Here is a 27551-nt window from a genome sequence, read left to right as displayed (position 1 = left end):
TCACTGCCTTAAAGCCCCCCCCATTTTTTTCAATGTCTGTTAGACTTGTTCCTTCAACATACAGTACCATCACACTGTGGTGCTGATATGACGGTGTGAAAAGTCTCTCAATATTCTGCAACATTTTTCACATGCAGCAGGAGCAGAAGTATTATATTAATGTTTGAATAAAAACATGTTTTTCAGCATGTAACTGTTGCTTTTTAGGTTGAGTTCTAAAAAGGGGTAGAATGGAGTAGTTTGTTGGTAGGCAGTTATACTTTGTGAAAGATGCCTGTCCGTGGAAACCCTGAACTGAGAAGGTTTTTTGGAAAATGACACTGTGGTCGAGCTCAGATCCCTCCGGTGCATCAGGTAAGAAAGACCCAACACAAACCAAATGAATCAGGAAGCTGAATACATCTGCTTTGAGACACACTGTTTATGTCAAAGTGTTCCCAGCAAACAGATCTAAAACTGAACGTTCAATGCAAAACAATTCATTAACGTTGTTGAACATTTAGCATACCAGTGTCTGTTAGCTGAGGCCAATATAATTACCGTATCTCACCACTCTTAAATCTGTTTTCCTTTCAAAAATAAATAAATCATTGTAAATGAGGTTTGTTCACAGCCCCTGAGGTTCAGCCGGGTCACACTCTGCTCAGCAGCTCCTCTGGTTACTCTGTTCTGGAGTTCATCGGTGAAGGCTGCTTTGGCAGGGTGGCCAGATGCCGAAATCGGGCAACCCAAGAGACCGTGGCTGTGAAGATCCTAAAGAAGGACACAGATTACCTCCAGGACACTGAGAGAGAGGTAGACTTTGGGACTCCTTTTGATTCTTTGAAGACAGTTTCCCTTGCTATGATGACTGGGTCTTCTCCAACAGAGTCTATATTATGAACCCTCTTTTCTCTCCAGGTGGCCATGATGGAGGTCATCAGTGTCCTGAATCCAGACCACAGTAACATGGTGAAGTTCTTTGAGCAGTTTGAACATTTGGGACAGACCTGCCTAGCGTTTGAGATGCTCGACAAGTGTCTCTATCAGATTATGCTAGAGCGATTCTGGATCCCACTGTCTCTGAACGAGATCCTCACCATCGCAGAGCAGGTACGTTCAGTTTTAATGTAGGACCAATGATGTATTGTTCTACATCCACATTGGGCATTAGTGAAGGAAACCTTACATAGTAGTCTAGCCATCTGAGTCCTATTGTGAATCCGGAAAGGCTGAGTACCCCAAAGTTTAATGTTAGAGATGTATAGTTCAGGTCCCCAGCACATAGAAACTGCTTGATGCTAACTTGCATATATTGGGCAATTTGCATAATTAGCATAATGTACGTGAATTACCATTATTTACCATTATAGCTTATGTGGACAGTAGTTCAATGGCTTGGACGGTTTGGACCATTTTGAGGCGCTTTTGGTGGTCATTGGGTATGCTGAGTCCATTTCTGACATGTTCAGGATCAAAATTGGCAGTTTAAAGCATACAATTCCAAATATGTGTACTCTGTGGGCTGATCTTGATTAATGTTTGGATTCAATTTGGAAGATTTAGGGGACTCTGGATCATATCAAGGTGTTTGACAGAAAGCCACATTCATATCACCACTGTACCATCCTTGAAAAACACAATTTCTTGAGTTTTGACAATTTTAAGTCTTTTAAAAGTATGTGCTTTATTTATAAATGTTTACATGGACTGCCCCCCCCCCCCCCCCCCCTTAGGTGAATTAATCCACACAAAAAACACTGGACGCTGCACTAGGTCAGAAACCAGAGGAGGTCCACCGCAGACGGACCACTTTTGTACACAATGTCCTTTCCATTATTAAAGGCAGGTCATTGTGGAATAGCCTCCCAACTGAGATACGGGATTGTCCCACTCTCAATAGCTTCAAAGATCAACTCAAAGAATGGTTGAGAAACAACCAGACGTGTAATCACCGCTAAATGCACTTTAATACAGGGGTATCTCCTCTTGCACTTAATGTAGCTCTTTTATCTTCTCTTGAATTACATAGCTTAGTTCTTACAGTGCAGACGCTTTTCTGCTTGCTCTTGCCTCTGCTTACTTTTTTATGCTGTTTTTCTATTTTTCTTTTCTGATAACTTTGAGTAGCGGCTCCTGGACATTAAATTATCACTGGGACAGTTATTCTTGGTAAATAGACGGAGGGTTTCAGCCATATTTCAATATTTTTACGACGACCTCAGTCTTACAGACCTCAGTCTGTTGCGCTAGCAACAGCTAAAGCCTGATACAGCATGCTATTTAGCTTAAGCTAGATAGCAGCAAAATGCCTCCGTTCTCTACAGATGACTTCCACAAACTTCTACAGAAGAGGGCCGTGTTGGAAATGAAAATGCAACGGTTGGAAGTTAACGTGGAAGTGAATGGACTATGTTGGAATGACACCACTTTAACAGTGTTGCAAAATAATGGACAAAGGCATGCTAACTCACAGCTAGTTAGCAGCTACAAGGATTCCAAGGAACAGGAGGGCTGTGTACCGGGTAATAAATCTACAAGTGATAGTCCTCCCTCGAACTCTCTGGGTGCAAGGCCGAAGAGTAAATCATTTCCATGGGATTTGGGAGGACGAACAACAGGCAGAGCCCAGCGCTCTGAAATCTGTGATGCGACCGGCTGGCCTGCATTGTTATCACCCAGGAAGAGCGCCTCTTCAACCCCTATTCCTACTAGGAAACAGCAGTGGACAGCTGCCGAAGGGAGACCTACAAACAATCCTCCTAAACCACAAGTGTGCCAATCCAGAACAGATACGCTCCGCTGACCGAGAACCGGAGATCTCTTTCTGATGACCTGGATAACCCGTCCTCTTCATACAGCAGGGTAAGGACCAATAGCTACTCCAAAAGTAAAAGGCTAGAGGGAAAGCTAACGACTGGGCCTGAAACTCTGATTGTGGGTGACTCTGCTGTAAGAGATGTAAAAGGTCTGTGTAGTAAGAACAACACCAAAGTACTCTGTTTTCCCAAGGATGTGGTCTCTGACTTGGCTGAGAAGATCCTGCATATTGGGGCTGAACATCAGAATATAAAAAATGTGGTACTGCACATTGGAACAAATGATGTTGTGAAACAACAGTCAGAAGTGCTGAAAGAAGACTTTAAATGTTTGTTGGAAACTGTCAGCTCTAAATGCAGAGGTGTTCATCAGTGGCCCTCTACCACCAGTCAGAAGAGGAGTGGAGAGATTCAGCAGATTGTTTGCACTGAACACCTGGCTTTCAACTGTCTGTATTGACCATTCTGTTCATTTTATTGACAACTTTAACTTTTTCTGGGATCGCAGACATCTTTTCAAGGCAAATGGAGTTTGTCTGAACAAGTCAGGAGTGAAATTGTTTATCTCTAACGTATTCAACTGCCTGCGTCATCAATCCGTTCCCTCTGCCAAGGACAAGCAACAAGAGGAATCAAAACAAGAGAAAGACACAACACATCGCTCAGAAAACCTTGAAAATCTATCACTGCACCCGCCTGAGGAATGTTCTGATTATGGGAGACAAATGGAGGAGTCTCCACCGCCCTTCACCCCCCCCTATCACCTCTAAGGATACTCTTCCTTCACCCCACAGCTCTCTCTACTCTCCGTTCACCCTTTCACCCTCGCCCACCCTCCTGGAGATCGATGAACACACGAAGGAGATACAGAGAGTTGGCACCGATTCCTTCCTGGAGTTCAAAGACCAAACTAAGGCGATGCGCAGGGCTGGCAGCATGTCCTTTACCCCCGCTCCTCAACGACGCCCACCAAAATCACTGCATGGACGCGCACCATCTCCCCCATCTTCATCACCGTACGTCAACCACCTCCCCTCCCTTCAAGAAAGCATCTGCAGTCTCCGAAGCCTGATAAGGATGTGTGTGTACACAACGCAACAAACTCTTACTGATATGTGCTGGGTCCAGGCTCAAGCGCGTATGGCACTCCCAACTCTTTCAAGGACATGTCGGGACCCTGCCTGCCAGTAGCTTTGCCGATATCTGTGTTGATAGGTAATAGATTAAGAGCGGTGAATCAGCTTAGAAACAGGACGTGCTCAAACGTTTGTGTGAGTTTATCAAATTTAGCAGTGATTCCATGTCAGCCACAGCTTGTTACAAACAACCTGACTGATAGTGTATCTAACAAACTTAAACTAGCTTTATTCAATGTCAGGTCTTTGTCAGGTAAAACATTTTTAATCAATGATTTTATCACTGAGCACAATCTCGATTTTGTTTTTAACGGAAACTTGGATTGAACAAAATAACAGTGCAGCTGTTCTTATCGAATCAACCCCTCCCAACTTTAGTTTTATGAGTCAGGAAAGAATGCATAAGAAAGGGGGTGGAGTTGCTATTCTGTTCAATGATTCTCTTCAATGCAGGAAGACATCTTATGGGAACTTTGCTTCTTTTGAATATGTGGCCCTTCAGCTGAAATGCTCCTCTCGAGCTCTGTTCCTAAATATCTATAGACCACCCAAATACTGTGCAAGCTTTTTTCATGATTTTACTGAACTGCTGTCTATAGTGTGTATTGACTTTGACCGTCTAGTCATTGTTGGTGATTTTAACATCCATGTTGACAACCCCCAGGACAGAGGGGCAAAAGAACTGTTTTGTGTTCTTGATAACTATGGACTGACTCAGCATGTGACGGAGCCCACGCACAATAAGGGGCACACTCTGGACTTAATTATCTCAAAGGGTCTGAATATCTCTAAGGTTGTGGTGACTGATGTTGCACTCTCTGATCATTCCTGTGTTTTCTTTGAGAGCTCTATTTCTGTTCACAAAAATGTTCAAAAAGAGGTAACCACAAAGCGATATTTAACTGAAAATACTAGGGAAATGTTTACTCAGAATTTTTCTTTCACACTTGCCCCTGCTAACATCTCAGTAAATGAGCTAGTAGATCATTTTAATTCAAGAATTAAAAATGTTATAGATGCCATTGCTCCAACTAAAGTAAAGGAAGTGACTGGGAAGAAAATATCTCCATGGAGAAAGGCCATGACCGTGAGAGCAGAAAAAAGAGAGTGTCGAAAAGCTGAACGTAGGTGGCGAAAAACAAATCTCCAGGTTCACTTTTAAATCTATAAAGAGAGACTTGGCCTTTATAATTTGGAATTGAAAAACGCACGACAGTCTTTCTTCTCTGACATCATTACCAAAAACCAAAACAACGCACGTGCTTTGTTTGCTACCGTCGACAGACTAACTAACCCCCCAGTTAGTAGCCTCTGAATTTCTATCCACCAGGGCGTGCAATGATTTTTTCTCCTTCTTCACTGACAAAATTCAGAAAATCAGACAAGCAGTCAGTGCCTCTGCATCAGGTACAGCAAATGTGTTGTCCCTATGTCCACCTAATATCAATTCAAACACCATGACACAATTCCATCAGATTAATGATAAAAACCTAGAGGACATTATTCAACTTCTGAAATCCTCCTCCTGCTGCCTTGATATTATTCCAACAGGATTTTTCAAATATGTTTTTCGTTGCATGGCCTCAGATCTACTTCATATAGTAAACAAATCTCTTCAATCAGGTATTTTTCCACAGGCCCTGAAAACTGCAGTCATTAAACCGCTCTTAAAAAAGAATAATATAGATGCTTCAGTAATGAACAATTACAGGCCCATATCAAACCTGCCATTTCTAGGTAAAATCATTGAAAAAGTTGTTTTTCAACAGTTGAGTAATTTCTTGCAATTAAATAACTGTTTCGATGTGTTCCAGTCAGGCTTTCGTCCAAACCACAGCACTGAGATTGCTCTTGTAAAGGTCTTCAATGACATCCACTTAAACACAGACAGTGGCAGAACTTCAGTGTTAGTATAATTAGATCTCAGCGCTGCGTTTGACACTGTTGACCACAACATATTGCTTGACCGACTAGAAAACTGGGTGGGACTTTCGGAAACAGTTCTAAATTGGTTTGAATCCTACTTAAAGGACAGAAAAAACGTTGTTTCTATAGGTGAATACACATCTGAGTTGACAAATATGACATGTGGGGTACCTCAAGGCTCCATCTTGAGTCCTCTTCTCTTTAACATCTACATGCTACCACTGGCTCAGATAATGAAAAACAACAAAATAAGTTACCATAGCTATGCGGATGACACACAAATGTACGTAACAATTTCACCAGGAGACTATTCTCCAATTCAAACACTGAGTAAGTGCATTGAACAAATCAATGACTGGATGTGTCAGAACTTTCTCCAATTAAACAAAGATAAAACTGAGGTAATGGTTTTGGAGCCAAGGCAGAACGTTTAAAAGTTAGCGCTGAGCTTCAGTCTGCAATGTTCAAAACAACAGATAAAGCCAGAAATCTAGGTGTAGTCATGGACTCTGACCTGAGTTTCAACAGTCACATTAAAACAGTTACTAAATCAGCTTACTATCACCTAAAGAATATATCTAGGATTAAAAGACTAATGTCACAGCAGGATTTGGAAAAACTTGTCCTTGCTTTTATCTTCAGTAGACTAGACCAGTGGTTCCCAAACGGTGTGCCGCGGCACACTGGTGTGCCGTGAGGCAAGTCCGGGTGTGCCGTGGGATTTTGTGACAACCATACGTTGTTATTGCAATATACAACTACACAAAAATAATTATTTTTTAATTTACTATATCAGTACTTTTTAGCTTTATATGTACGTAATCTGCGCGATTTGCGCATCCACATCTCCACGTGCAGTGCTACATAAACATGGCTGAGTCAGCGATAACTGTCGAGGGGGAAGGTATGCCCATTACTTTGAGTTCGTCCGAAGAATAGACAGGAATTAGGCCGCAAGGTGAACCTCGAAAAGTCCTTTAGAAAAGAAATCCCGCTCCACAGAAGTGGAACTACATAATCTTTAGTTCATAAAAAAGAACGAGTCATGCTTATCCACCAAAGAAAAGTTCGTCGCTAAAATTCCTGTCAATTCTTCTAGGCACGTAATTATTGGCTGAATTAGTCCCTTCAAAGCGTAATAATATCTTGGTCAAAAGTAGTGCCACGGTTCGTCACGTGATCGTGCTACACCAATTGGGTAGCTGCATATTGTCAACAGAAGTGAAAGATGGCCGCCTACATGGTTACGCTAAACCAGACCAAATGGATTCTAAACAGTGCTGTATGCTTGTTTTATGTCATGTTTTGTCATATGTCTTAATACATCACTAAGTCCGAGGTATTTGCGTTATATACGCGGTATTTGTGAGAGGTTTTACTATCTGGGAACAGAGTTGACCATCGAATCAACATTGGCTAGCAGCGTTTATCAGCCAACTCCAGCTACAACAACATTCCTGGACTACCATGTTCGCATCGCTAGGTTCATTGGCTGAGCTCGTGGATTATTCCATTAGACTGAGGACTTTTTGTCTGTCTGTCTGTTGTTATTGTTACCCTGTACACGTTAAATGCACTCTTAAAATAAACATGACTTGATTTCATACATAGCTGCGTCCAAGAAGAAGGTTAACTTGTTACGTTAAGTAATTTAGATCAATAAAATGCAGTACTTTATTTACTCATTCATCATATAATAATTTGATGAATTACATTATTATTATAGATTATTATTATAGATATATATAGATTATTATTATAGATATATATATAGATTAATATTATAGATATATATATATAATATTATTATAATTATTATTATTATTGTAATATGATAATATTGTATTTGTAACTTCAAAATCAATGCCACCGTTGTAAGCTTGTCCTGTACGTATTCCATCTTGTATTGGTAAAATAATCAACCTTTTCGTTCACAGACGTAATATGCATGTAACAATGTTTGTGTGTTGATAATTTTGACTTTTTGAGACTTTCTGGTGCGTTTTCCTCGTCCCCGCTACTCGATGAAACCATGGCGGTCGCCATTTTTTCCAAATCTGTTTGTTGATACCGGTATATGCAGCTACCCAATTGGTGTAGCACGATCACGTGACGGACCGTGGCACTACTTTTGACCAAGATATTATTACGCTTTGAAGGGACTAGTTCAGCCAATAATTACGTGCCTAGAAGAATTGACAGGAATTTTAGCGACGAACTTTTTTTTGGTGGATAAGCATGACTCGTTCTTTTTTATGAACTAAAGATTGTGTAGTTCCACTTCTGTGGAGCGGGATGAAACGATAACAGGGTTCACCTTATGGCCTAAATGTGACGGTGAGGTGCAAACTGTGTCCAGGCCAGAAGCAAAGAACACATGCTAAGGTGAAGCTAACGCACACGCTATTTGTTGTTTGTTTATATCACGCAGTCTGTTCTTCTTCTCTGTCTTCCGGTTGTTGCCTGTTTTGAATGACAAATACACACTACCGCCGCCTGCTGGTAAGGAAAGTTATTGCCACTCACGCATGCGCAGTTCGTACGTGTTCGGCGAGTAAAGTAACGAGTTACTTTATGTATATAGTAACGAAGTAGTGTAATATATTACTTTTTTAAAAGTAATACATTTATAATTCGTAGTTCAGGACCATGGACAATGCAGCTTCCTTGCATTGACAGTTCTCTGTGCTGAATTTCTGCTGAGTTTCCTTTGCCTCATTTTTAATTGTGTGACCTGTCTGGTTTAAATGAGTGTGTTGCTGCTTTGATGAAGCCTAATTTGATAAAGTTTCAAATTAATTTCTGAAATATTTCGTTAATAAATATTTCACGAGTAATATAGTTGTCTTTGTCACATTTTATTTGGCATTAGTAAATAATTATGCACATTTACAGATATTTTACATGATATGAGTGATAACACGTGTTATAAGGGCTATATTGCACAATAGGTGTGCCTTGAGATTTTTACTTGTCCTTTGGTGTGCCTTGGGCACAAAAAGTTTGGGAACCACTGGACTAGACTACTGCAATGGTGTCTTCACAGGTCTCACTAAAAAATCTATTAGGAAGCTGCAGCTGATTCAGAACGCCGCTGCTCGAGTCCTCACTAACACTAAGAAAGTGGATCACATCACTCCAGTTCTGAAGTCTTTACACTGGCTTCCTGTGTGTCAAAGAATACATTTCAAAATACTGCTGCTGGTTTATAAAGCACTGAATGGTTTAGGCCCAAAATACATTTCTGACCTCCTGCTAAATTATGAACCATCCAGATCTCTCAGGTCTTCAGGGACTGGTCAGCTTTCTGTCCCCAGAGTCAGAACTAAACATGGTAAAGCAGCGTTCAGTTATTATGCTCCAAATATCTGGAACAAACTCCCAGAAACCTGCAGGTCCGCTGCAACTCTGACTACTTTTAAATCCAGGCTGAAGACTTTTCTTTTTGTCGCTGCTTTTAATTGAACTATTCATATCTTACACTGCACTGTAACTTTTATCCATGTATTTTTTCTTTTAATGTTTATTTTATTATCTTTTCTTTTTAATGACTAATTTTAAATGCCATTTTCTTAATGTCTTTCGTTTTTTGTAAAGCACTTTGAATTGCCTTGTGTTGAAAAGTGCCATATAAATAAACTTGCCTTGCCTTGCACTTTATATACAATAGCTGCTACATTGTACTGCCATGTGGTTAATGCTGTATGCTGCTCATGCTCTTTCTGCATATCATGTATTTATTTTTGCTATGTCGTGTTCTTGTATGTTGTATGTGACGGGACTGCGGATGGAAATGAGCTTAAAGCTAAAATCCGGCTCATTTACGCTTGTAAGCATTGTTTTGTTTTAAAGTGTTCATCGATGTGCACTGTCCCGGTTCAAATAAACGATTAAATTAAATAAATGAAATTTGGATTGGACAGATTGCATATTTAACTGAGAAATAATTGTCCACAGTAGAGATATCATTTTCATCTTGTGCTTTCTATATCCAATTGTGGCAACACTGCTCATTGTAGTCAAAATCAGCCAACAGAGAGTACAAATAATGCCACTTTCTGGTTGGATCTGCCATTTCTGATCCTAAAAAAAATTCTAAAATGCACTCATTATAGCCCGGACATAGGCTATTATGCCATTCATGCTAATTAGTTTAGTTTATTGGTTTAGTTATCAGGGACCAACTACAAACATCAATCTCAAAGAGACAATATGCTTTGTACAAGATGATAGCAGTCTGCTCATTTCCATCTGCAGTCCCTGGGCATTTTATATGTATTTGTATTTAACAGGGACAGTACACATTAATGAACATTCCTGTAAATGTGCCAGAGTTAGCAAAGAGGCTATTTTTAATCTGTAGACCCTGGACAGATTTTAAAAGTCAACCTAAAACACATTTCATTTTAAACAAGTAAATACAACACATTTAAAACATGCAACATACATTAATGGGATACTTAAATAAAACAATTTAAAACACAGAACATTAAAACAAAACAAAAGAACATGTTAAGGAGCAGAAGATTGGGTCAGTGTTGGCAGAGCTGATTCCTCACTAACCATATTTTGAGTTTTGATTTAAATAAAGTGAATGTGGTCTGGTCTCTGATTGGAGGTGGGATTGAGTTCCATTGCTGAGCAGCTATAACAGAAAATAAAGACTGACTGAAATAACTTTTTCTGAGTGGAATAATGCAATCTCCTCGCGCTGCACCTCTTGTTACCCTAGTTGCAGTTGTGCGTATGTTAATAAACTGTCTAAGAGGAGGTGAGGTAAGGCCGTTGACAATCTTGTAAAAAAGGCAAGCATTTGCATGTTTAATGAGGTTTTCCCAGCTTAGCAAGTTGTATTTTTTGAGTATTGGGCAGTGATGCGAAAAAACAGATTTTTTTGTCCAGTATTTTGGCATTAACGCAACCAATGCATACTGTGCAAACTGCCCAACATATGCAAGTTACCATCCGGCATTTTCTATGTGCTGGGACCCAAACTATACATTTCTATCATAACACTTGGGTGTACTCAACATTCTGGGTTCACACTGCTGGCAACAAGACTATAGTCCAACACAGCAGCAGACTGAACACTAAACTTCTGTTTCCTGTTTGTCCGAGCAGCTGTTGGTAGCTTTGGATGCACTGAAGGGTCTTGGTGTCCTGCATACGGATATCAAACCCGACAACGTAATGTGTGTCAACCAGCTGGACCAGCCCTTTAGAGTGAAGTTAATAGACTTTGGTGAAGCTATGACATCCTCTGAAATCCAGACTGGTATTATCTTCAGCCAGCAGGGTACAGGTGGGTTCCTCCAACCATGTTGCTCTCTTGGTCCTCTGCACCTGCCAACAAAGATCTAATCTTTGGGCTTCCTCCTCAGATCTCCAGAGATTGCCCTGGGCCTCCCGTTCACCGAGGCTATCGATGTGTGGGGGGTGGGCTGCATCCTGGCCTTCCTCTATCTGGCTGAAAACCTCTTCCCTGTTGACTGTGAATATCAGATGGTGGGTTGTCTACCTCAGACGAATGTCTGCAGAGACTTTGATGCAGAATGTCAGCTGTAACTCTGTCTATCTATCTTATTCGGTTGCTGCTATACCTCCTGAATTTCCCTACGGGATCAATAAAGGTACATTTTTGTAGCTCATGTTATCTTGTCTGCAGATGAAGTGCATGGTTGAGGTTCTGGGTCAGCCGGAGGACCACATGCTCCGCGCTGGCATACATACAAAGTACTTTTTCATTGAGGAATTGGCCGCTCACCATCCAACCTGGAGGCTGATGGTAGAGTCCCTATGTTGGTTAAATCAGTGGACGTTAACTGTTTTAGAAAGATTCTCATGTTTATTGTGTTCCTTTAGATGCCTTGTGAATTTACAGATGTCAACAACATCCAGGCAGAAGAGCGGCACAGCTTAATTGACCTCCCAGGCTCTTTGGATGATCTTGTCAATGTACGTACTCTTTGTCTGTTTTGCTGAAACAGTACCAGTCTGAGAGTTGGGGCTGCATTAAATGAGCTTAATCTGTTTTCAGATCCAGATCCATCCAGAAGAGGAGGCTGCTGAGATTGAGGACAGGATGGCTTTTGTGGACCTCCTCAAACGGCTTCTGCATGTTGACGGGGATCAGAGAATCTCCCCCCAGCATGCTCTGCAGCACTCCTTCATCACAATGTGGCACCTGACCGAGCCCTTTGACAGCAGAGCCCCGTAAATTACCGTTCACACTAGCAGGAGATAACCTCTGAGGTTGGTAGGCTGTTTACTTTATGGATTGACTGAATGATTCACCTCCAGTCTGCACCTCCAGAACCACGACGAGCGTCTGCTCAGTGGGGGCCTCAGGAGACAACACATCAGCCACTTAGATATTTGATGGAAGCATACTGTCACCTGATGGAGATGCAGTCACTCACTCCAACATAGATTGGGCTGGCTGGTCTTCTGAGGGAGAGATACTTCCAGGCTCCTCTGAAGAAGATCAAGATGCCTGGCTTTCTAAGGGAGAAATATCTCCATTCTCAAATGAAGAATATTCAGTTTCCTGGTGTTCTGAGGGAGAATGACCTTCATGCTCCAATGAAAAAGAACCAGATGCCTTGTCTTCTGATGGAGCAAACCCAGCCGAGCTCACTGCTGCAATGGTCAGACTCAAAGAATTATGATTAGCTTTCGCAGATTCCTTGGTCGGATCCGAGCTATCGTCTGTTGCTGCTGAATGCCTTTGTATTACCTTTTTACTTTTTAAATTGTTTTGTGTTTGATACTTTGTAACAGTCTCTTTATAAAATGTATTGTTTTTTTAACTGCAACCAAATGCCTCATGTTGCCTCATTCCTTACAAGTCAGGAAACAATTGAATTCTTTAAACACACACTGTTCCAACACTCTCTAATACTCAGTATAGTTTACTGTATTGAGTAAAAGCACCCACTGCATGTGCTTTGTAATTTATAGTTCATTATTAAAAACATGTATTGTAACCAGAGGTGGGAGAAGTATTCAGATCTTGTACTTTACATTACATTGCATTTAGCTGACGCTTTTATCCAAAGCGACTTACAATAAGTGCGTTCGTCCAACAAAATACAACTTGAAGAAAACAGAATCATATAAGTACATCAGGTTTCATAGAGCAAAAACATTTCAAGTGCTACTCAACTGGCTTTAGAAAAGCCAGTCCTTTATTAGTATAAAAGTGCTTCGTTAATAGTTCTATCGCTCGAAGTGGAGTCGAAAGAGATGAGTTTTCAGTTTGCGCCGGAAGATGTGCAAGCTATCTGCCGTCCTGATGTCAATGGGGAGCTCATTCCACCATCCTGGAGCCAGGACAGCAAACCTACGTGTTTTCGCCGTTGGGAACGTGGGTCCCCCTCGCAGCGAGGGCGCAACGAGTCGTTTGGCTGATGCAGAGCGGAGTGCACGTGCTGGGGTGTACGGTTTAACCATGTCCTGGATGTACGAAGGGCCAGATCCATTCGCAGCATGGTAAGCAAGTACTAGTGTCTTGAAGTGGATTCTAGCAGTTACCGGAAGCCAGTGAAGGGAGCGGAGGAGCGGAGTGGTGTGGGAGAATTTAGGAAGGTTGAAGACCAGACGAGCCGCTGCATTCTGGATGAGCTGCAGAGGTCGGATGGCACATGCAGGTAGACCAGCCAGGAGGGAGTTGCAGTAGTCTAGGCGTGAGATGACGAGAGCCTGGACCAGAACCTGAGTCGCTTTCTGTGTCAGCTGGGGACGTATCTTCCTGATGTTGTAAAGCGTGTATCTGCAGCAACGGGTTGTAGCAGCGATGTTTGCAGTGAAGGACAGGTTGTTATCTAGGGTCACACCCAGATTCTTGAGTAAAGTAGAAGTACCAGATTGTAGGAATACTCTGTTACAAGTAAAAGTCATGCTTTCAAAATGTAACTTAAGTAAAAGTAGAAAAGTATTAGCATAAAATTATACTTAAAGTACCACCCAAAAGTAAAAGTAGTCATTGTGCAGATTGGTCCGTTTCAGAATAATATATATGATATGTTTTATAATGATTGATCATGAAAGTGTTCTCAAAGCTGGTGAAGGTGCAGCTAGTTTGAATGACTTTGTATACTGCAGGGTAGCTGGTGGATTTACTCCAGGTGGAACTAAAGTCTGATTCAACACTTGATTATATTTCACATCATTCATCCACATCTGTGAAGTAACTAAAGGTATTAAATACATGTAGTGGAGAAAAGTACACGATTTACCTCTGAATTGTAGTGGGGTAAGTACAAAGTAGCATAACTTGGAAATACTCAAGTAAAGTACAAGTACCTCAAAATTGTACTTAAGTACAGTAGTTGAGTAAATGTACTTAGTTACATTACACCTCTGATTGTAACATTGTAATCATGCTAGTAATCCCATTTTTTACAAATGTAAAAGTAATCTGATTACATATTTTTTGTTTTGTTTCCTGATTACTTAATCCCTTTAACGGCGTTACTGCCAAAAACCTGGCGTTCACACCGGACGCGATGCGAATATTCGCATCGCTCTAGACCAGGGGTGGGCAAACTTTTAGGCTCGGGGGCCACTATGAGTTTTAAAATTTGACAGGCGGGCCGGGCCAGTAGCAGATGGATGGAGAGTGTTTGTGTGAACAAATACAAATTACAAGTAAAAGCCATTACCTGAAAAAGTTAAGAAAACTTACATTTCATTTCAGTGGGAACAGTGTTGTTGGTCACCCTTTTTTGCCAGTGCATCAAAGTTTGGTGTCAGTTTGGTTGTGGCAATTCTCAGGACATATCTTAGGTGTTCATCAGTTAACTGGGATCTGTGACGTGATTTGTTGATGTTCATCACGCTGAACGTCTGCTCACACCTGTAGGTAGAGCCAAACAACACCAGCATCCTCTGTGCCATCCTCCTAATGTTTGGAAACTTGGCTTCGCTTAGTGAAGCATAAAACTCCTCCAGTTTGAGATAGTTGAACTTCTCCTTTAAGACGGAGTCACATTGAAGATCAATCAGTTCCAATTGCAACTCCTGCGGCGCTGTTTCACAGTCTTGTGACAGGGGACATGAAACCAGCTGAAGTGACTTTTCGATTTTTTTTTAGCTCTGGAAAATCGTCAGCTTTCCCGATTAACTCCAAAAATGAGCTAATCTCCCCTTTAAACTCCCACACTCGTCGACATACTTTCCCCAAACTTAACCAGCGGACATGAGAATGATAAAGCAAGTCCTGGTGATCAGCATCCGTTTCCTCAAGGAACTTAATAAATTGACGATGCTGAAGTTCCCTCGCTCGTATACAGTTAACGAGTTTTATGACTGGCTCCACAACATGATCAAGTTGCAATACAGATTTACACAGGGCTTCCTGATGGATTATGCAGTGCAGGAAAATGACATCCAGCTCAGGATTTTCCTCTTTCACCTTATCCTGGATTATTTTCAGCAGCCCGACTTTTTTTCCTGTTAAATTTGGCGATCCATCTGTGGTGACATTGGCAAGTTTACTCCAAGGTAGCTTCAGCCTCTCGATGACATACAGTTCTTAAGACCCAAACTGCGTTTTACGTCGCTGATTTTCTCCGCAACACCGCTCACAACATCAATAGAGGACTGCGTCGGGTAGTTTTTAATCATACAAAGCCAGATTAAATTAAATAACTACTTCTCCAGCCTTATACCTTTCTCCAGAGTGCCATCGTGCATTGTTTATTAATGTGTTTCAGTGGCATTACCGCCCGCTGGAGCGCGGCTCGTCCACCGGAGATTATTCTCCCGTTAACTCACAGCAGCGGCCGCTGGAAAGTATTCACTGTCCGACTGTCACACAAGCAGCTGAGAAATATTCCCCATCCCCATCAGTGAATGTGTCAGTCTGAATTGATGCTGTTTGGCATCACAACACTGTTTCTCTGGCATTCTACAGGTGGTGTTAGCATAGCAACCGAAGCTAATCAGACTATATTGACTACTTGTTGATATCATATTGTGGCATAAATCGGCACATTTTACCGGCGTAGTTTTCGTTATGATTTTACTTGTGATGGCCACATGTAGCCCATGTATTGATTCCATCCGATAGCTGCAATAATACAAAACAGGAAAACATCTGCCTCTTCACAATTGTCAATAACGGTGAACGGATGGTCATTAAAGTAAGGTAAAATAAACAGAATCACACTAAGCTGGTTAGTATTGCCTGACTGTATATAAGTGTGTGGTCGCGTTTTAGTCGCTTTGCTCAGCGCTACGACTTGTTACAACTTGTATTCGCTGTTCTCGCCGTGATTGCTCAGGTTAATCTCAACTTCCTCCATTGTAAGGGTGACGTATGCGGTTCTTAGATCCTGCCGGGTTGCCGAGTGGTCAATTGCGCCATCTAGTGGAATAAACTGAAATTACGGGGTTGCAGGAAAAAGGCTAAATTAATGCGGTCATTACTATAATTTGGACAATTTTGTACCAATATTCGGCGGGCCGGATTAAAAAGTCCAACGGGCCGTATGTGGCCCGCGGGCCTTAGTTTGCCCATGCGTGCTCTAGACGCTCGAGTTTCACCGCGGCTGCCAGCTGTGTTTACTCGCATCATTCAAACAAGACGCGCTCGGGAGCTACAACTAGAACAAAATGAACATATTTTACCGTGATTAAATTGTAATACACGTTTCTAAATTATGCCGACGTAACAACATACTGATACCGGTTAGTAAAAACCATGAATTAATGCTTGACAAGTCTGCAGACAAGACGGCAGGCAAAAAACCTTTTAAAATGCTTGTTTTCTGAATGGAGAGTGGGTCGACCAGGCTAAGCTAACGTTGTATATGCTCACTCCACACTCATAACAACGGCCTACAGACATAAATAAACCAGCGACTGTATTCGCCATGACACAGACAGTCTGTGGTTTGTTCTTGTTTAACTTTTGTACAGTTTCTGAACAGATATGAGGAGCTGTGATCTCTGTGTGCTAACTGCTAACAGCTAATGGCTGATGTTTTCTGGTTGAACGTCAGTGACGGCAGGCTGAGATCCTCACCGCTGATTGGCTTCCACGAGAACGCGTCACGTGAATTTGACGCCCGAGTTGAAAAAGTTGAACTCTCGCGTTTGACAAATACAAATACAAATGTATTTATTATAAACGTTAGTCCTTAACATCTATCACTGTGTATATCACCATTCAAACATATTTTAAAAGTTGAACAAACCCCACACAGCTCAGTAAAGACTGAGATGTTGACTTTATTTGATCATTTCAGTAAAAACTAACGTTCATATTTCTCTTTTTGATTATAATACTGATGAACGTTCAGAAAAAAGCACTTTGGCAACTTACCACATACGTTTTAAAATGCTTAATAAGCACCGTAACTTTCATGATATCATGTCTCGGTCATAATCGGTTGTTTCCGTGAACGGCCGACTGTTGAGTGACGGCAAATGCTGCGGCTGCAACCCAGATAACAACGAGACACTGGGCCGGATCTGGGCCGCACCTAGCAGACGATCTGGCCCGGATCCGCCAAACGGACTCGGTCCGTTGTCCAAACGCACATCGGCCCGAAACTGGATCGGATCCGCAAAACGGATCTGCGGCAGATATGGGCCAGCACTGGTCCAGCTCCGTTTCAATATGGTACTCCGCGTTCCAGATGCGATACGGATCCGCTTACCAGACTACTGCCAACTTCAATTTTTGCCTTATCTTCGGCATTTAAACACATTAAACCTGGCTAATATTGGCTATATTTAAGTCTTCATGGAAGTGTCGCCATTTCACTTTTCATCTAAAGTTATTGGACCAGTCAAATGAAGGAGGTACATTCATAAACGTTAAGTACTTTTCAATAGCTTAGAGCTAGGCAAGCGAAATTAAGGAGGAACTGTGTAAATGATGAATAACATGTGATGGTGTTTAACACGTCTGCAGTTTACCAAGTAAATCCTCAGATTATGTTTGGCATTAGGTAATGTGCTGTGACCATAGCAAACAAACTAACTATCATGGTGGAGGTATTTACTTCAGACACTTACTTTACTCAAGGTATCAGAAACATAAAATAACAATATACACGTCGAGATGTTTGCTGTATACGTGAACATGAAACTTTATTAAAACATGAACTGTAAACTTAAAAACAAAAACAAAACGATAAAATAATTAATATTGTCGATCGGGGACGGGCAGTGTATCCTGGCTTTGACGTCTCCTCTCCTGTCTCTCCTGGCGGCCCCCTTCCCTGTCGCTTGCCAGGTTAAACCAGCGAAAGGTATGCTGGGATATGTCTGCATCCATCGCTGCACTCGTTATAGCGCATTTGCACACTGCACCTATTGTAAAACAAACACACAAAATAAGTTCTTACACTGTTCTAATACTGCTAGACTGTAGTGCCATCTACAAAGAAAGGTGATTTAGCAATGGCCAACAGAGACCAGTGACAGCCAGTGGGTGAATGTACAGGGTATATGCAGGAATCCTGAAGTCACATTTAATACCTTTTAAGACCTTTTTTAAGACCCTTTCCATACATTTTAAGACCTCATCGCAACTTCGAGTTCTAACTGGTTACCTTGGCGACACTTTACCTCACATCTCTATATTGATTAGCTAAACAGAGTGCAGACAGACGACTGAAGCCTCCTCTCCATGAACTTCAACCTCTCTGTGAAGGTCAGGTTTAATGCAGGATGCTGCTTTGTTGCTTCTGTACTCTGTGCTCTTTCATTCCAGTCAAACTCCTCAGAAACCATTAGAAACCAGTATTTGACCAATAAACAAAACAATTGACAAAACTTTGAATTATGAAATATATGAAACTTTGGTGAGCTTCAGCGGGGTAATGCCATATAGGAGCTCCCTCACAAATACCCAGGGGTTCAATTGGGCTGGGGCTGTCCGGGGCTAAGCCCGGCACATAGGACAATGCTCTGACGTCATCACCCTCACACATTTGTCTACAAAAAACGATATATATGTTAAGACTTTTCTCGTTCTTAATATAGACTATATTTAGGGTCGATATGTGTTGACCTTACTTTAAAATAGCAGATCTCTGTGACCGGATATAGTTTGGCTTAGACCCCGGCCCCACGAGGACGCATACAGTAAAACGCAAAAGAAAAAAAGTCTTCCGTTCACACGCATTCGATTAATTAACGTGTCCGTTCACACTAGACCGCTGGAAATGCTGGAAACGCTGTAGTACATATGCCAGAACTGTAAGTGGCGTTGCTGCCGCCACAAAATACACCAAAAGCAGCGAAGAAGACCCCGGAGCATGGTTGCCCTTCTGTTTATTCTCCGCGGTGGACGGCGTGTTCTCCTGCAGTATATCTCTCAGGTGTACCCCCCCCCACCGAGCGGAGCAAGGCAACGAAACTTAAAATAAGAAGCAGCATTTTATGGCACGCTATGCATGGGGCCACTTTGAGGGGGTTTCCCGACATGTTGTTTCAGTAAATTAAAGGGTGTTTCTTGTTGTCGTTGCTGTGGACCTTCTTAATACCTTGGAAAATGCCGTCTAATACTTTTTAATAGCCTTAATTTTCGCTAAATTGATTTATCAACTTTTAATACTTTTTAAGACCCCGCGGACACCCTGATGTAACGTTAAGACATGCTGCACATGCAATGGGGACAGAGACCATAGAGGTGGCATTCAGAGTAGGCGTCAGTGGCGGACAGTCAGGGCCCTGCTAAGCCAAAATTAAGACAAATATTGCATTCATACATAATATGTTAGTTTACTGTAAATGTCTGTTTTCCTTCTCATTATCCTTCCTTCCTCGTTTTTCTTCTCGCTTTGTTTGTTAAAAAAACAAAACACTTTCCATCAGTGTTTTAAAAATAAATAAAAATGTATGAATAGTTTTAAAATAAACAAATAGTTATTGAAAGAAATTAGCTTCCTGTTCATCCCCTCTCTTCTGGGGCGATAGAACATTTCCCAGTCAGTGCAGTAGAGCAGACAATTGCTGACCGTTGCACCACATGACACGCACAAATTAATTAATCATCTAATGTGATGCCAAAAAGGCACGAGCAGTTAATCAGTCAATCACAAGCAACCGCAAATTGTACAACAAAAAGGCTTGGCTACCTTACTGTCACGCACACATGGAGAATACGGCCAGGGCCTGCTAGGCAGAGTTAGCATCGAAGCGTAACTGGAGGAAGGCTACAGGATGGGTAAAGGATATGTCTTACAAAATAATTTACAACACGAACATTCAACATTATTATTCATATTAGCACCTCATTTGAGTAACACCCGATGGCGAAATTAAACAAGAATACATGCAGCGTTCTGTCGAGCAGCGCATTTGTACTAAAGCTTATTGCTGCCACGCCAGGAAAAAAAAGAGATCAGTATCACGTTATAACATACAAAGGGATGTTTTTCACGTTTTAACATTATAACGTGAAAAAGATATTGTTATCACTTGATAAACATCTTGTTATAACAATACACTATTCATGTAATATTGTGATCCTGATCAGGGTTTCTTTCTGGCTAGGCAGCAACAGGCTTCCGTACCTTTGTATGTGCAACATGTTGCAAAATGTAAAACTTGGTTTGTGTTTGATTAAACTTGGTAGGGCTACCGAGTTTTAAATGTTGTGTCAAAATGCTTGAAAAGTGTGCGTTTAAATGCTAAAACGATACAATTGTTTTTTAGTCCTATAAAACATAAATCGTCATTGAAGGCCTAACCATAAAACCCCTGGCCCGCCAATGATGGGCATAGTGTAAAAACAAATAGAAAAACTTTGCAGCACATGCAAACACATAGATGGAAAGTGAAAGACTTACAAGGTAGTGATTGACAGGCTAAGGGAGTGTTGTGAAACAAAGTGCTTACAAGATTAAGGTAATAGATTCAGTTCCAAGAGAACGAACTGTTGCTTAAAGACCCCGTGAAGTGTGCGCCTGTGCATGATCTGTTATGCTAATACGTATAGTAATGACCAAAATTGTCCATTGGAACCCATATCAAAAGATGTTGGAATAGCAACGAATTTGACGAGTTTTGAATTTGCCGCAGGGAAATCCGCAGTTGACCTCCGCGGGCGTGGCTTGCGATCTACTGCGTGACGTCACGAGATGGTCGCCGCCGAAGTATTTACATTCATCACAGTTTATTGTTTCTCTGTTTCAAAGCCGAATTTATCAAAGTTTTTGAGCGAGTATTTGACTGGAAAGTGTGTCGGAGTCGACTGGAAGTGATTGCTAATCGAGAAAACCTGACAATGGAGGCGACAGTGAAGAAAAAGGGAGGAAAAACACACGGGAAGCGATGCATTGCCGCTGGCTGTATTAATGTCAAGTCTGCCGAAGTGGCGATGTTTCTGTTCCCAAAAGATGAAGGTGAGCCTGGCTGGTGTCATTGTTTCGTAGATTCGTTGATTGTTCATGACAAATAAAGGCCACTGGTCGATTCGAGAGAGAGAGAGAGAGAGAGAAAGAGAGACTGAGAGAGTTACAGGGTTGTTGTTAGCATCTGGTGCTAGCTCAGAGCTAACGGAGATTAGCTGTTTCAACAATAAGGAGAGGGAGAGTCCTCTCCTGTGGGACTGAGAGAGATAACGTCAGCTCAGGGAGGTAAAGGACTCTGAGTGATTAGATTGTAAACTGTAGCCTAAGTTATCTCAGTGGGTTTAATAAAATAGTTTAATAATACTCTAGCACATGACATGTACATAAGCTAATTATTTCCCAGAGGCTGAGCCCAAGCAGAGATTTTAAACAAGGCACAGGACCCTTCAGTCTTCACGCCCCCCCCCCCCCCTATTTTCCAATCGACAGTGACAGCACAGTCACTGCTAACCATTCAGTGTTCTGTAGCCGGTCAATGTCTTCCCCATCGTCCATGTCGTCGCCATCATCCTCCCCACTTGACGTCCCTGACGGCTCAAATCTGTAGGGTTCAATGATGTCCTGCACTTCCATCTTCTGTGCCACTTTCCTCATCTATCCTGTCAAAATCAATCATTTCTCTCGCACTTGTATCACTTTCCAAAGTCTCCGCCATGTTTACAATCACAACAGGGCCCATCTTGTGACGTCACAGCCGCTATCGTCTGCAACTTCCGGTAGGCTTAGACGGCCGATATTATTAAAATGAATAATTAATTAATTATTAATTTAAAATTATTTTAGCCATGAACAGGCACAATGATATGTAAGGAATGAAACTGCCATTTCATTTTGGCGCAAAAACATGCACTTCATGGGCACTTTAAACTTTACCTGTAGGATAGAAGTGTCTGTTAAATGAGAAGATGGAAATTGAGTGAATGCAATCTAATTCAACTAGGCCAATCTAATTCAACTAGGCCAATCTAATTCAACTAGGCCAATCTAATTCTTTTTACACCATTATGATGAAATAAACATTTGGAAAGACACTTACGGAAAAGAACGATTTTCATGGCCATTTTATTGAAGGCCCTTTTGCCGTTTACTCCGTTCCAATTGATCCTGCGTGCCACGGTGCAGTAATCATTCTTGCCAGAATATTCCACACAACCCGCTTAGTGTCCACCCCTCCAACAGAGGAGAGCGAAGTCGCCTAGGTGGAGAATGGAAACTGAACTGAATATACATGTCAACATTACTGCAACAAAGTCAAAGACAAACAAGGCTAACATTTTGTATTGAGCATATGAAAACATGTCCCATAAAAATACTTACAAGATTTGTCTTCATTCTTTCGTTTAGAGGGTTGCGGGGCCACTCTTCGAAACGCTCCAATTCCCCATCGCTGTCGAGGGGGAATTGGAACTCTTCGGGCATCTCGTAGGTTGGGGCATGCAGGCCTGATCCTACTTTCGCCATCAAAATGTTTAAAGTTCCTGCTAACTGGTTGACCTGCTGCTTAATATTTTCTAGCAGCAACAGGCCATGCAGCTCTGCAGCTGAAATAATGTGGAAAAATAAAGATATTGGATAGGGCAAGACCATATAATGCTTAGTCAGTTAATAGAATTTTGATATCACTCCTAAATTAAAAACTTAGCCTAACCATTCAAAATATACTAGTATAGGGGAAATGTGTGTGGGTTGGATTCGCAGAGTAACTCAAGATACAATACTATCACGATTTGTCTTACCTGTGCAGGGAATCGGGCCACTATCACCCCCAACCCTAAATGTGGGCCTGAAGACATGCTCATTTCTGGGTGTTGTGGGCCCCATTAATTGTGTGAAATGACCCCTGCCTCCTTGGTCCCGACCGTCGCTGGCTATTTGGCAAAAGGCAAATCAATAGTGATTAGCAGATTATAAATAAATAAGAAAATAAATTGGCAACACAAACATATAAACTAAAAGACTAATACTTATAAGACAGGTTTAAGAAATATACAGTATTTATATGTTTTTGTATTCGACATCATTTGTCTAGCATTGAATTAAAGGATTTATAGGTTCAACAAAAAAAAAATTCTTACAGTAGAGCTTTGCATATGCACATACAGTGGGGAAAATAAGTATTCAACGCATCAACTTTTTTGTCAGTAAACATATTTCCAATATGGCTATTCACAGAAAATGTTGACCAGACTTTGGTATTAACTCAAGAAATCCTGAGTAAATACCAATGTCTTGTCAACATTTCCTATGAATAACCGCATTGGAAATATGTTTACTGAATCAAAATTATGCATTAAATACTTTTTTCCCCCACTGTATACTGGTCGACATACTTCATGATGCCATTGATTTTGGTAGTGTGTGGGCCTAAAATTGAGAATTATGTATTAGAATAGTTCCATGTACACTTCAGGATATGTATTTGCACTAAAAACTCACCATTTAATGTGGACAATTCAGGGTAACTGAAATCTGGACTCATAAATGGTGGATGTCTTTCAGGTGGAGTAACTGTGAAAATGCCATTGCCTAATAGATGGTGGACAGCAACGGAAAGCGAGAAAAAGAGAGGCAGTGTTGGCAATAGGCAGGAACAGGACTTGCAGTGGCACAGCACAAAGTAATCAACACATATAAGTGTATAAGATACATACATCAACAGCAATAACATACAGTTGAATCGCCATCTCTCTTAAACTCTTTCAACAAAAATCAGGAAGGGGTATTTATTGCAGGACTGTTGTAATAAACTGCATTAGCTTTCCCTAGATGTACCTAATAAACTGGCATATAAGTGTGTGTGTGGGTGCATACACACATCTTTATATATATTTTATACATACATTTATGAACCTGTTACATTAGGCTGAAACTTCTTACCAGTTAATGTCTCACCCACAGACCCCAGACGCCTTGTGTTCCAGCTGATGTCGTTTAGGTGGTGTTGGTCCTGAGAATTGGCAGCTAATGGAACATATAGAAACATATCAACATATAGAAACGAAACGTGAGTGTGTGTGCAATAAAACTAATTAAAAAAAACACTGGAGTGCCACCAATAGTGGACTCATCATAGTTAGACTTACTGAAGCACGGTGGTGGGATGAAAGGTAACGTCGCGGCATTTTGCGGAATAACACCCCTCGTTTTTTGGGCCACCGGCTCAGAGTCAGTGTCTGATTCGTAGGTTGGGTATCTAGTCAAAACACATGTAATATTTGAGTGACAAGAAACAATAGTTCTATTATAACCAATAACTGTAACTATTGTGTGCATACTTTTTTTCCCTCCGTTTTCGTTTTCGGAGCTGGTCCTCCGCTTCAGACCCGGAGGTGCCATTATTCAAATACTCCTTTAATTTTTGTGTTGCTTCAAGTCATCTAGTTTGATGAAAGAACATGACAGTTATCACCAACTAGAAGACCCAAAATTGGCCATAGCTGCACATTTGAACTCTTGAAGAGTGGCAGACCGTCTATACCAACCTGAAGTCTTAAACAACAACCATCTACCAATTTGTCCTTCCACTGACACAGTGTCTTACTAAGGGCTGACACAATGCCAAAGTAATGATAGAGACCATTACATAGCTCCTTCACAGTATACACTGTTCTGGTCCGTAACAGGGTTCTTGCATCCCTTGGCAACTCAGGGTGATAAATTGTTAAAATGGCCAAGAGAGCAGTAATTGCAATATGGGAAACCCCATAGTTTAAGGCCCAGTTGGATAGGCGACTGTTGAGGTTCTCAGGTTCCTCAGTCAGAGATTGCTCCCAGACTGTTGGTGTCATCATAATCACTTTGACACCTGTCCTCTGATACAGGGCCCATAGCTACTAAGGCAGGGGTGGCCAACCCGCGGCTCTCGAGCCGCATGCGGCTCTTTGCCTAGTTTCATGCGGCTCTTCAGTTCATATCGAATTTTATGTGTGAGTTTGGGGGAGAGACATTGACTCCTGACTAGTGTTGCACGGTGTACCAATACTTGAAAGGTACCGCGATACCCTGCCGTTAAAAACGTTACGATTCCTCCGTTTCATTAGTATCGGTACTTTAAGAATGACGGGGGAAAGTACTCCGTTGAAAAAAGCGCCGTTTTAATAAGAGCCGTGTTGTGTTCAGCGCTCTGCTTTCCACTCCCTGCACTGCAGCCGTGCCTGCAGTCCCGCCCCTCTCAAGCACGCTCTACGTGCCTCCCCTCTCTCGTGCACGCGCTAGCTGCCAGAGCATGTGAGAAAACGAGAAGGCATGGCTGCAAGTGGGAGTGCAACTGCCGCTGCGCCTCGGCTTGTTGACAAAAGACGCCAGAAGCGAAATTTGGAAGTATTTTAGCGATATCTCTGACAGTGAGGGCAAGCCTACGGACACCACGAGGCCCCGTCTGTAAGAAATGTATTAATTGTATTTAATACGAATTCTTGTCATTTATTTTATTTATTGTTCTCATTGTTTAAAAGTTTGTGTTATGGTTATGGTTCTGGTGTGAATAAAGCACAATAATTACATTTAAGACTGTTTCCCTTTTTTTAAGAAAATATCGAAAAATAATCGGAATTGCAATTCTTGACTTGGTATCAAAACCAAAATGTTGGTATCGTGACAACACTAGCTACTCCTGACAGTTAAACCTGATATTTAGTAGGTCTGTTAAGTATTGAATGCTGATAATTCTGACGTAATTTGGCCGGTCAAGTTGTTTGGGCTCGGATACAATCGCTCCGTTACTTTCGTCCCGTGTTATGTATGTTGTGTGATCAGTATGAGAGGATGACAGCGCGTATAATTTTGATGTGGCCCAAGAGCCAATCACAATAATACCTGCGATGCAGTGAACCAATCACCTTTGAGGGGGGGGGGGAACCTATCGTTGATTAAACATTATCCAGTGTTTCCCCTACCATTGTCTTGGAGGGGCGCTGCGCCCCGCCAACGGAGCCCCGCGCCCCCCCCTGAAATTCAAGGTGTTTAAAAAAAATATATATATAATTTTTTTTTAAATATATATATAACACCAAATTGCAACTAATCTATATCTACTGTTACTCTTCACATTGAACATGTGCTCTTTTATTAAATAAACTAAACGCTTTCATTTGAAGTTGTGAGTTTAGGGTTTATGACCCTAAGATGCATTAATCAATAACAATCATCCACAGCTCCTCTCTGCTCCAGAGGATTTAAAAAATATATATCCCAATGCCACAAAAATGCATCAGTGACGTGGTTGAAATCTTGTCTCCAGAAAAAAAAAACTGAAACAAGCGGTATCAGTGACTGTGTGTTTGATCAGATGTTGGTGTCATCATAATCACTTTGACACCTGTCCTCTGATACAGGGCCCATAGCTACTAAGGCAGGGGTGGCCAACCCGCGGCTCTCGAGCCGCATGCGGCTCTTTGCCTAGTTTCATGCGGCTCTTCAGTTCATATCGAATTTTATGTGTGAGTTTGGGGGAGAGACATTGACTCCTGACTAGTGTTGCACGGTGTACCAATACTTGAAAGGTACCGCGATACCCTGCCGTTAAAAACGTTACGATTCCTCCGTTTCATTAGTATCGGTACTTTAAGAATGACGGGGGAAAGTACTCCGGTGAAAAAGCGCCGTTTTAATAAGAGCCGTGTGTGTTCAGCGCTCTGCTTCCACTCCCTGCACTGCAGCCGTGCCTGCAGTCCCGCCCCTCTCAAGCACGCTCTAAGTGCCTCCCCTCTCTCGTGCACGCGCTAGCTGCCAGAGCATGTGAGAAAACGAGAAGCATGGCTGCAAGTGGGAGTGCAACTGCCGCTGCGCCTCGGCTTGTTGACAAAAGACGCCAGAAGCGAAATTTGGAAGTATTTTAGCGATATCTCTGACAGTGAGGGCAAGCCTACGGACACCACGAGGCCCGTCTGTAAGAAATGTATTAATTGTATTTAATACGAATTCTTGTCATTTATTTTATTTATTGTTCTCATTGTTTAAAAGTTTGTGTTATGGTTATGGTTCTGGTGTGAAATAAAGCACAATAATTACATTTAAGACTGTTTCCCTTTTTTTAAGAAAATATCGAAAAATAATCGGAATTGCAATTCTTGACTTGGTATCAAAACCAAAATGTTGGTATCGTGACAACACTAGCTACTCCTGACAGTTAAACCTGATATTTAGTAGGTCTGTTAAGTATTGAATGCTGATAATTCTGACGTAATTTGGCCGGTCAAAGTTGTTTGGGCTCGGATACAATCGCTCCGTTACTTTCGTCCCGTGTTATGTATGTTGTGTGTCAGTATGAGAGGATGACAGCGCGTATAATTTTGATGTGGCCCAAGAGCCAATCACAA

At 41.6% G+C, this 27551-nt stretch overlaps 1 protein-coding gene across 1 annotated transcript; it reads left to right on the top strand.

The window, feature by feature from the left end:
* The first annotated feature begins 314 nt into the window (after positions 1-314).
* LOC117547710 (homeodomain-interacting protein kinase 1-like) lies at positions 315-12666 on the top strand. Its single transcript, XM_034218491.1, has 8 exons — positions 315-354; positions 614-795; positions 901-1092; positions 10982-11162; positions 11242-11365; positions 11526-11645; positions 11723-11815; positions 11898-12666. Coding segments are annotated over exons 1-6 (720 nt in total). The 3' UTR covers positions 11527-11645; positions 11723-11815; positions 11898-12666.
* The last annotated feature ends 14885 nt before the right edge of the window (positions 12667-27551 follow it).

Source organism: Gymnodraco acuticeps, unplaced genomic scaffold (assembly GCF_902827175.1).
Source record: "Gymnodraco acuticeps unplaced genomic scaffold, fGymAcu1.1, whole genome shotgun sequence".
NCBI classification, from domain to species: Eukaryota; Metazoa; Chordata; class Actinopteri; order Perciformes; family Bathydraconidae; genus Gymnodraco; species Gymnodraco acuticeps.
Note: the sequence above shows the minus strand (reverse complement) of the source record. Positions and strands in the feature narration are given on the sequence as shown.

Coding starts and splice junctions, on each gene's coding strand:
- LOC117547710 (XM_034218491.1), top strand. CDS start 315: ATGACACTGTGGTCGAGCTCAGATCCCTCCGGTGCATCAG. Junction 796..900: donor TCCAGGACACTGAGAGAGAG/GTAGACTTTGGG, acceptor TTTTCTCTCCAG/GTGGCCATGATGGAGGTCAT. Junction 11,163..11,241: donor CTTCAGCCAGCAGGGTACAG/GTGGGTTCCTCC, acceptor CTTCCTCCTCAG/ATCTCCAGAGATTGCCCTGG.